This window comes from Manis pentadactyla, chromosome 3 (assembly GCF_030020395.1).
Source record: "Manis pentadactyla isolate mManPen7 chromosome 3, mManPen7.hap1, whole genome shotgun sequence".
NCBI lineage: Eukaryota > Metazoa > Chordata > Mammalia > Pholidota > Manidae > Manis > Manis pentadactyla.
The window spans coordinates 58810676-58822530 of record NC_080021.1 but is presented as its reverse complement, the minus strand read 5'-3'; the positions used below and the strand labels follow the sequence as shown (position 1 = coordinate 58822530).

General features: G+C 41.7%; 1 protein-coding gene across 1 annotated transcript in view; it reads left to right on the top strand.

Annotated features, from left to right (window-relative positions):
- Positions 1–1483: 1483 nt before the first annotated feature.
- STMN2 (stathmin 2) overlaps positions 1484–11855 on the top strand; it is a 50807-nt gene continuing 40435 nt past the window's right edge. The window contains exon 1 of the mRNA XM_036887517.2: positions 1484–1691. Within this exon, the coding sequence (XP_036743412.1) occupies positions 1673–1691 (19 nt within the window). The 5' untranslated portion in view covers positions 1484–1672. The remainder of the gene's footprint in view (positions 1692–11855) is intronic.

The following is an 11855-nucleotide window of genomic DNA, read 5'->3' as shown; positions in this document are numbered from 1 at the left end:
CCATGGGGTTAAAATGCCTCACAAGTTAATTGGAGGTGAAGAAATTGATTTCAGCACCAAGGAGAGTGCCCTGTTATTTTTCAAATGGTTTTATGCATTCAAAACCATGTCATTCATGAGGCTAGAAAGAAACTTTGAAATGTGGTTTGACAGAAAGTGCTAAGAACTTGCTCATTCATGAGAATAATCCTAATCATTTCTATAAGATTAAATTTTTTCCAGGGTTTCATGCATTCATGATTTCAACAATGTGTTTCTCTGTTAGCTTTTGAATGCAATGGAATTAGTGATTCTTTGCCTATCTCAAATGTCAAAAACCAGTTTCTGAATGGCTCTAGATCAGAGAGAAGTCACAGAAGTATTAAAGTAACACTGACTGAAAGTTCTTTGAAAACAAGTCTGTGTATCTTTCTCACTGCTATCTCCTCAAAGCATGGCACATGATAGACATTCAATGAATATTTACATGAGTCATCTGAGAAAGAATGAATTAATGAATGTTTTGTCTGCAATGGAAAGTCACTTTTTGTACCTGGTTTAAGAGATGCTCACATACCACATTGTCCAACCTGCAACTTCATACCTTTCCTTGGCCTATATCAATGGAGTCTCTGGATCCCCCCAAAAAACATGCTCCACATCTTACTTTTCATCCTCACTAAGCTTTCACTGTAAACGGTTCTCCTTTGTGCCCTGCAAAGGGAGGTTTCAATCCATGTAAGCCCACATCTCCAGGGCAGCATGGCATTGCCCATCTATGCTATGGATCCTCCAATGCTCAAGCCAACCTGTAAACCTGTTTCTTCCCTGTTACCAGATGGACAGAACAAAGGCACCGGAGGTTGACTCTCATCTGTCTTCCACAAGGTCCCCAGGACAATGTAAATACTTGTCCCTATTCTCGAGCAACCCAAGCAGTCCCTTCTTTCTGTACAAAGAGTAGAAAACACCAGGTCTCACTCTGCTGAGAAATCCTTAAGAATCCGAAGACATGAATCCAGCGGTGCTGGGGGAACAAAGGACAACGAGCAGCTCTGCTCCAAGCTCCCACGATACCCAGACACGGGGTCACCCTGGGAGACTAGAGTCTTCCAAAGACAGGCCAAAGGTGAAAGAGAAAACATGAACAAGTAAAACCACAATGTTTAAACAGATATTTCCAACAGTCAGCACGTCGTGAAGACTTCTCAGGTCTCTGAATTCCTTTCCCTTTTTTATGTCTATTTGTTCAATGAAACATGTGCACAAAGTCTAGCCTCCCGGCTCCCAGGTAGGCACAGCCCAGTTCTTTGCTCCTGGGAGGCTGCTGGGCTAAGGCTCCACTCCACTTGGACTGTACTATCAGGCCCCCAAAACGGGGGGAGCTGCCAGGAAAGGACTGATTTCCATTTCAAACTGCATTCTGGTACTTTGTACTCCAGCACCATTGGCCGATCAATATTTAATGCTTGGAGATTCTGACTCTGCGGGAGCCGTGTCAGGGGACCTTGAGAGCCAATCTGCTTGAGCTTCTGAGTGATAATTATTCATGGGCTCCTGCCTCTTGCTCTTTCTCTCGCACGGTCCCACTCTGCAGACTCAGTGCCTTATCCAGTCTTCTCTCTCGCTCTCTCCGCTGCTGTAGCTGGACCCTTCCGCCTTCGCTACTGCTCGGCACCTGCACATCCCTACAATGGCTAAAACAGCAATGGGTAAGGCATCGCGCCTCGTTCTACCTCGGCTCGACCTGGAGCCCACCTCTCACCTCTTTTAGAGCTTTGAAGGCATTCGGAAATATTTTTTAGAGAAAAAGCCATTAATGGTAACACAGGAGCCAGGAAGGACGAAGGAGGCTCTGGGGGTTTAGGCAGGGCAAAGTGGGGAGACCTTGGAAATCTAAAGCTAAGAATTTCTTTTGAAAGATAGTAACAGGTAAGTTGCCTTCGTGGGTGGGTGGGGGGTAAGGATTTTATTGTTTCTGTATTTAAAATTAGGGCTCAGTCTTAAGGAGAGGGAACTACCTTTACTGTTTGCCTTAAATGGAGTTAAGGGACATTTTGGAAAGTGCTTTGTAACGTCCTTTATTTCTTTAGTTAAAAAAAAAAACGGGGAAGAGTAGGGAGTGGTGGAAAAAAGGGAAAAGAAAAATGCAAAGTCAAAGCCGTCCCATCTAGGCTGTTTGAAGATGGGTGGAGACGGGGTCGGGGGTGGTGGAGAACGGGGCAGATTTTACGGCATTGTGTCGTCGGAGGAACCGCTAGTTCTGGGGCGCGGTGTCGGGGTGTGGGGGGCTATGCTCCTTTGTTTTAGGGAAAGGGAGGGCACGGAGGGCGAGGGTGGGCAGCTGCAGGGGCGGGGAAGCACGGTGGGGAGGGGTGGACAGCGGTTTCGCAGGCGCTGGGGTGGGGTTTCTTTGTGTGAGGACCAGCGGTCCCGGGGGGAAGCGGTGGGGGAGGCACCTGCAGCGCTGGGCGCACAATGCGGACCGCCCCACCCTGTGCGGAGCCGCGCCGGCGCCCTCACTCCTCCCCCACGCCCGGCGCAGCGGCTTCTGCCGAATGAGGGCCGAGTGGGGAGCGCCAAGCGACACCCAGAGCCCAGCCCTGGGGGACCCCAGCGCCACGCCCCGCGCTCCGCGCCTCTGACTCCCAGCCTCGGCTTCCGAGTGAGACCTGACCATTGCCCCCGCCTTCTCCACCCTGGCCTCATTGTTCCGTTTTGCGGGGTGGGGGGGAGGGTGGGGAGTGGGTTAACATTTTTCTTTTCGAAACCACATTACATAGGGTAATTAGACTAGACTCAGATAAAGGTCTCTTTGAACTCATTTTGGGGAAAAGCTTATGGGGCCTAGGTGTACATATAATAACACAGATACAAAAGAGGCCAAGGTCTTAAATTAAGCCACGTGAAATACCGTTTTATAGGTCAGGCGGGGCCAAATACCGGCAATTTTCATAGGCTCAACCTGTAACAGTCGAGACACAGACCGAAGGAGATTTCAGATCCACGGCCTCCATCCCCAATTGGTCTTGCGCCTCGAGTCCCCAAGGTTCCGGCGCTCGGTGACCCCTTGGGTGGACAAGTAGGAAAGGGCTCACGGTCCGTGGCGGCTGGACGCACCCCTCCCCCGGGACCCGGTGCGGGAAGCGAAGAAGGGAAAAAGCAGCGGAGAGGGCTCTTTGGACAGCTCCGCCCTGCCACACCCTCCGTGCGGAGCGCCGGCACTTGGAGAGGAAAGGGGGCTGGGGAGAGGTTTGCAGTCTTAGAGCCCCTTTTTGCAGCCCCGCAGTCCAGAACGACCTGACACCCCCACGATGTATGCAGACCGCCGTTGCCCTGAGTCCCCGCACCAAGTGGAAGCCCTCCCAGCCAAGCGGCGTCTCTGCAGAAAGGCTTGTTCGAGCCCCGCCTGGCCACACAAAGGCGCGGCCCCACCCCAGCCGGCCGCAGGACCGCAGAGGTGACCCTTTCCCCGAGGCTGTCGGGAGGGTTTTTCTCCCCTCGCCCACCCATAGCCCATGAAGCTCAGGACTATTTTCCCACAGCCGAGCCCCTGGCCCCGGCTATATTCTCTGTGATTTCCTGGGGTGGAGACCCTCTGGCTAGTCTCGCTAGGAGGGACCCTCGCTCCTCCAGCTAGGCGCAGCTCGGCCCCACCCCTCCCGGCTGGGGCTGGGACCAGTCAGCCGCTGGCCGGCTGGGGGCGCCCTTGGCGAGCCCGCGCGTGGAGCGCAGCCAGCCCTGCAGGGCCCGCGCCGCACCCTGCGTTCTCCTCCAGGAGCTGGGCGCTCGCCCCCGCGGGTGCAGCCCGGGAGACCGGTTTCTGCGCAGTGTCCTGAGCTACCCCCGCTTTCCACAATTCACAATTCACCCGCAAATCCAGAGAGGCTCTGAGAATGGGAGATGGGGGAGATCTCGGTCTGCGCTCTAACCTCCACCGAGAGGTTTCTGCAGCACAAGGGCGGCTACAAACTCAGCCGCAGCATTGTTATTTAAATCATTTCATTATTTTTTTTTATTTCATAACCCAATGGCCTTATTCAAAAGGTTGACTGCATTTGATTAAGGATTATTATCCCTTGTTGCACTCACTTTTCTTTCTCCTACTCTTCCCTACCTACCCCCTAAAAGAATTCGCTGTCCGGTCATTCATTTTACCCTATAAAGCAATGTATTTTTGATTCCTGTCAGGATTCTGTATGTTCATGTGGGTCGGATATATGTATAGGCGCTTGCTAAGGGCAGGGCATGTGTGTCAAAGATTGCTGAAAATTCTCCGCAGAGAATTGTTTGTTGTTGCGATGGTTGAAAATATAAATATATAATTGAGATGTTATGATCTTCACTATGTATTCCATAAGGTTATATCTGTAATTATATAAATACAGTTTATGCACAAAATTTTAACTTCTTTTTGCGAAACTGTTCTCCCAATTGCTGATTATTGATACCGTCTCAATTCTGCACAGAAACATGGATTGTCAAATCGTAGCCACCATCCCATTAATAAAAATCCCACCCCAAATGGCATGAGTAAGCTGCATTTGGAAATCACGAAAAGAAGCACAACCTCTGCAATATTAAAATAATGGATTTTGAAATCATTCCAGTTGCAAAGCATGATCAATTAATCACCAGGGCAGGAGCTTTTTCCTGATTCATTAAACAATCATTCAGCATGATTGTACTAGGTGCATATTCCTCATTATCTTCTCTAATGAAGTGGGCACTTTCTAAATGGATATATGAAGTGAAAAGATGAGGATTTGCTCAGGATTTCAGGATAAAACTGAAAGAGCATAGCTTATCAGTCTTACATATATGTCTATAGCTCATAGGAGGTAAGCTGAGCCTGCAGTAAGCTTTATGTGACCCAGTGTGGTCCAATGCAGATGGTATAAATTACTATACCTAGTGATGTTTGACTGACATCTGAAAGTGTATTTAATTCTCTGAAAGTGTATTTAAAATAATTAAGGTTAGATGGTTTGTAATATTAAAATTTAGAATTTAGTCAGTTTTCACTATAGTTTTGAGATGTGACTTATAGTAAATTATTTTATTCTAAGGAGTAAGAAGTATTTTTATTGGACCAAGTGCTTCTGCCCTTATTAACATTTTTAGCAGGATTTTATTTGTTGCATTAAAAACACTTTTACTTAGTTTCTGGGGTTTTTTTTAGTCATTAATGGATAGATTGTGGAATGACCATCTGATCATTTGGCACAATATGTCCCCTGTCAAGTAGCTTGTTCTCAGTGATGAAAATACTGCAAAAGACTATGTTTTCCTCTGATTCAAGAAGTGTCCTCTCAGAGTGCCATAAAGCTGATTAACACAATAAAATTGTTTTTATTTGATAATTTGGGGTCAAAAGAGTTAAATTTTGTGACTATCTAGTAGTTTCTATTAAGCAGAATTTTAAGTTAAATCTGTACAATTAAAAATGAAATGGAAGATGAATCAGCTACATATTTGAGGAGTTTTGTCATTGATGAATCCAGGCCATCTTCAGGAAAATTCCTGATTCATCAATCACCGTTGTTGTTTGCTCTATGTAGGACTGACTGTATGTCCCACTCCACCCCACTAGCTCGCTGCTCACCCAAAGTAGGAAGAAGTCGGCCTCCCAGCCCGTGGCTACCTGCTCTGGGTGTGGCCGCCCTAAACTACTAATCTCCAGCTTAAACCAATTTCCTTTTTGGTCTTGGAAAAAACACACATTCTTATGTTGTCAAAGAACTTGTAACCTTGTATGAAAACATGCAAGAAATTTTCTAGACAAAAAGAAAAATACCAAATTAGCCGATGACCCAAATGTTTCCAGAACCAAGCCTGGTTCTCTCAATTGGAAAACCTTGGAGTCTGCATTAACTTCTCACCCCACTAGAGGGCAATCAAGTTCTCTAAAGAAGTAGTGATTGATTTAAACTCAGTTTCATACTATTTAGCTAAAAGAAAAATTTTATCTGGAACATTCAATTGCTTATTAGATAAGTTATGCCAGACTTTACCTGAGTGGGTGAAAGGGTTTGTCCACCTTGTCAAGGAGATGAAATGAAATGAGTGATCTTCATGATCTGAAAGTAGGTGTGGGCCCTGGCTAATTATTCTGTTATTTTACTTTCTCATTTCAGTACATTGTTATTATAATGTAATTTATGTTACTTTTGCGGGTTTGTAATGGATAAATAGGAGAAAATGAGCAGTAGTAATAACAAAACTACTTAGGAACAGAATATTCTAATGTTTAAATAAAGGAATAAATTAAACAAAAACATTGTTTACTTATTCATTTATTTAAAATGTGCTTAATGTTAGGGACAGACCTGAATGTCAGTGTCCACCTTTAGGGAGCTTTCAGGTTCGTAGGTAAAATGTAAATACAATGTGGCACTGTTCTTTAAATTTAAAAATTAAGACAAGCATAAACTAATTCTTAGGGTCACCAAAAGTGGATTTTTTTTCATGTTTGCATTGTTAGGGAATCATTTTCCTCATATTCTGTGTAAGTATAATCCATCTATAAAATATTAATAGTTTTATATTATTTTGTTCCTCAAACTTTGAGGATGAATTACCTGTGATTTTCACTAAAGTGCAAATTCTTATACAGCAGGTCTGGTTGAGGCCAGATATTCTGCATTCTTAACAGGTTCCCAAACAATGCTGATTCTAACCATCAAACACATCAGTTTTAGAAACATAAAATTGTGATATACATGTTCCTTTCATAATAAGCTCTGGTCTTGACATTTTTAAATGCATGACAGTCCTTATGAAATATTTCTGAATTCATACACTTCAGTATTCTCTTCTTCTGGGAGTTGTGTGTTCTATGCTATGACTTTCCTAATTGTATGTTTAAACATTTATTCATATTGCTGGACTTAACAGAAAACCTTCAAAAGATATGTGGAAAGTGAGAATTTGTGTGTGTGTGTGTGTGTGTGTCTAAGAAAAAGTGAATGTGGCTTGTAGCACACTTAAGAAGGATGATAAATCAGTATTGTGAGCTTATGGCTATTTACAAAGCAATGTGCAGAACAAAAACATTCACCTCAGAGTCTTCTAGTCGTGGAGATAATTTGCAAAAGCCTGCAACCCCACTTACCATACAGCTAATTCACTGTAAATACTCCATATACTGAGGAAATTATAAGAGGATTGAACAACACTAAAATTGCCTTTCAATATTTCTATATATCCATACTTATGACTTCCAAATTATTCTAACAGAGAGTTTCTTCCTGGATACCACATGAGAAAATAATTAATAATTTTTCAAGTGTGGCTGTATATTTGAAAAGAGATTATGTGTGTGCATTCTGCTTCCTTAAGCCAATGAAGGACCCCCATTATTCGATACTAACTTTCTAAAAAGTCAACCGAGAGGAAAAAGCAGGTCTTCAAGTGATATCATCAAAGATACCATCTGTCAGGCCTCCCCAGCAGTTGGTGGTTGACCATGCAAACATTGCCACATTTCTGGAACAGTGATACTATTCATGAAATATCTCAAATTAGAAATATAACGTTTCCCTAACAGGGCACTAAAAACGTACTGCCCACTAAAACTGGCCCCAGAGGTGGTAAAATATACCGTTACTCAGCATGAAATCAGATTAAGCCTCAAGGTCAACCCATTCCTTGTTGCTGTTGCTTTTAACTGTTCGTTTCAGGTCTTTCAAAAGCTAGGAAACTTGCTATTTTTGCAAACTACTGGTACATTAAAAAAAGGGGGGGCATGCTAGGACAACATTGGGAAAGCAATGGATGCCTCAGACATTTGGTCCTAGCCATCTGTTGTGGGGCTGTGTATATACCTCGCTTGGAGAGAACAGAAATCTAAACTTGAGGACCTTTAAGATTGAGCCAAAAAATTTCTTAACCAGCCCTTCAATGAGCAGTTTTCCCATAACATTGCTTTCTTTCAAGAATCATTTTTCTAGCATAGACATCAACTTCAGAGAGTCAGTAGGGAGTGACTTTTATATATTGATTTAACCTTATATAGCATATGTAACATGTAGGCATGAAGCACTTTACACCTATTAGTTACAGTAGTTATCTAATAATCTTAAAAAGTAGGTACTGTTACAGATAAGAAACTGGGGCACAGAGAGGTGAAGTGACTTACCCAAAGTCACAAAGTTAGTCAGATTCAGAATATGGGCCTGGGCCATCTGGCTCCAGAATCTGCGCCTTTACCCAGCTGCACTCATATCTCCTCCATCTTTCCACCAGGGAGGGCAAACCGGTGATACAGCCATTTTGTTTAACACACCTGTGATGCTCTTATCCTTTCTTAGCACTCAGATGCACCTAAACAAGAAAGACATTCAAATTGATGACTAGTTTTAACAGCTAACCAGGGACCTATTAAAATAACAGCCATCGTTTAGGTTTTTTGGGGAAAGAAGGATGAGACCTTGGGGGCTGTAGTGTATGGAGCCCACAGTGCTCTGAAGGCTCAGCTAGCGGAGCAGCAGGGACTTCTGGAGTGGACACAATGACGAGCAGTTTGGAGAAAAAAATTTTTAATCGAACCAGTACCATCATGGTTAGCACATTTTAAAATGGATCTTTAATAACTTCCACAGACCCTAGGTACTTAATTTTCCTATTTGTTTTATAAAATAAATCTAGAACTAAAAGATATACAGCCCAGGCATCCATATTTAATATCATTATTAGCTATTACTTCAAGACTGTCTTCATTTTATTTAAACAGGCAGGCAGGAAGGATCTGTGGGAAAGTTCTGAATCCCTAGTGAAACATTTTAAATTATCTTTTAATGAAAGAATCAGGTCCTATCATTTGTCAAGGAAACATTTGCAGTAGTAAAACCTGTGTTTATGTAACCCATTTTTATTAGTCATGATTAAAGGTGACATTTTGTGTACATTTATTCTCACAAAACACTTTTATGTGAATGTAAAGGTTAATTAATGCATTTCAGCAATCATTTTACTAGTCATCTGGAAATACAGCTTCTCTAGGAATTGTGCTTAAGAGAAAAAGCCATACATTATACTATAAAACTGTAACAAAAATTTTAAGGTTTTTCTCACCTGTAATTTTGTTGGCCTCCAGATGAACATATCTAATACTTTGAAAAATTACAAGATCTCAAACTTTTTTTCTAATCAGAAATACATACTTATAGTTATTACATAGCACATTAAAAATAATATTGTCTGAAACTGATTTTTTTAAACCAAAATCATAAGGCAATTACTGTAACAGTGCTTATTTAGCACTTATTCTTCCAGAACAAAGGTACTTTTGATATCAGAGTTTGTACCTCATCGATTAGTACAAGCACTTAGTATAATAATCAGTAACATGAATATGTCACTCTTTCAATTGTATGTCTGTATGTCAGGATACAAAGAAGTGGATGAAGTTTACCTAAACTTAGTCCCACAAATACTTTATTACAAGAGCGTATTTTAAAGTTTAACTTTTTATTAGATTCCACTTCCGCATTGGAAGATGTTTTTCTACAAACTTCAGCCATAAAGTTTAATTTTCATCCAACAGACCTGCTCACAGTAAACTTAATAATAATCTTTCAGTTTGGGCTTCCTAGTGATAGAAACCTAACTCACAGGATAAAGCTAGAACTTATACTATACTGACTGTTGCTAAACTGAGACCAGAGAATCTCAGCAAGACGTCACTTGTTATCATTCCCAGACCCTCACAGGAAGAGGTGTCAGCCGTCTCAGGCAGCTGAACTGAGGCTAGCCTTACTATGGCCTGCTTTGGAACCCTGCTTCAAAACACAGCTGTCTTTGCTACAGGAGAGTTCTTTTTTATCCCCAGAACTAGTATCCGTAGTTGTGATTGAAGTCTTAAAACAGCTGTACCTCAGAAGCACCGGGTAGCATCCTTGTCATTATCATCGTTCAAACACATGGAAATTTGCCAGAGCCAATTCTGGTCTTTGGATGCACAGATTACATGATCCAAGACTACTGTTTCACTTTTAAAATCATCTTTTCATTCTTCTTCTGACCTACTTTTTCCATTCATAGTAAAAAAAAAAAGCAAACATAGAAAATTGAAAAATGTTCAAAAAAATTAGATATCATGATCTACCTATATTGGACCTTGCGGTTCTTAAAAAATATTCACCTGCTCCATCCATTTTAATCTTCATATAATTACTTATAAGATGGGCTTCCTATACATTGTACTCTGTTTAAAAGGAGTAAATTGAAGCTCAAAGAATTTACTTAGTGAAGTTCACAGGTGTTGAGCTTCAGAACCAGGGCTAGAATATAGGTCTAACAAAGATATAATATATGGATAGATATATGATATTAAATATATGTTAGGTAGAATAGTGCTGTGAGGCACTATAATACATAGTATGCTATATATTATATCTATATATTATATAAAACAAAAAATAAACTAATAAAATTTAGCACTTACTCCACTGTCCTGTAATCAAATATACACAAGTGAGGAGAGCCACATACTAAGCATATTGCCTTCAGTCCAAAGTCATTAATACTCCATGGCATTAATTAAAATAAAATAGATTCAAGCACCAAATCTCTTCTGAAGCCTGTGCTAAGTATTGTGAAATATACACAAGCATGGTCCTTAGCCTTGGGGAATTTGGTCTTTTGAAGAAAATGACCTGTTCATACAAAAAAAGTGAATACCAATAATAGTAATTTATAAATAGAAGTTTCCACCACTTTAACAATTTTATTACACTACCCCACAATGTTACAAGACAGTACATGATGATAGACTAAGAACATCAATTAGGAAGTACTGTGATCCACCCAAAGGATGCAAAGTTTAAATGTTTAACTGATTTCTCTCAGCCAGTCCAGCCAGGCATCTATTACTCAAGCTTACCGAGCACCAGCAGTACTTGGGAACCTCAGATCCCACCTCCAGGGTTCTGATTCCTTCATTCTGAGGTGAGCCCTGTGAATCTGCATTTCTAACAAGCTTCCAGGTGGTGCTTATGCTGCTGGTCAAGAACCACACTAGGATTAAACCTAATGCCAGGACCCAGTGGGGTACCAGGCAGTTAAACTTTCCCCCTCTCACCAGCTCTCAGTGTGGACTCAAAGCAGCAGAGACCCCAACGCCCAGCAGCCCTGCAGGTGCTGTATTGCAGGAAGAGCCCAGGAGCAGGATTCTGAAGCCCTGAGTTCTAGTCTTTACTCTCAGCTAACCAACCTTGGTCAGGTTACCTTTCCTCTCCATTCCTCTAATTCAGCACCTTGTCTTTATTTGAGAGGGGTGTTTTCAGAATGGAGGAAATGAATGTGAAAGTGATTAGTATCTGTCAAATAGTATGTAAATGCAAGAGGTTGCATTTTTTAATTGTCATTAGATAGAATAACTGGATATTTTATTCATGAAAATACCATTGCACATGCATTTAGGATGAGTAAAGAGGGAAAAAGGAGCATGTCAGAAACTGAGTCATTTGATTTTTTAAAAATACTTCCTAAATAATAAAAATTGACATAAAATGTTGAGTGAATTCCTCAGACAATACTCTCTGATATTTTAAAGGGCTATGCTTAGATCCCATCTAAGTTTAAAGAATTTCTCATTCTTTAAAATCTTATTAACCACCTAAGAATTTAAAATTCTTCTTAAATAAACACTGTCTGGGAAGAGGCAACAGACTCACCCAAAGTTTTAGTACAGTCAATCCCTTTTCAACTGTTCCCCAACCTGACCTTCTTTAAGAGAAGGATGGTGAATAGTGGCCCAGGATGACAGCCGCCAAGCTAAGAGAAGTGTCACGTAAAGCAGGGGTACCTCAGCACATAGATAAAGAATATGTGAGAGGGTTGACAAACCAGAGGTAAAGCTCAGTACAAAGTTC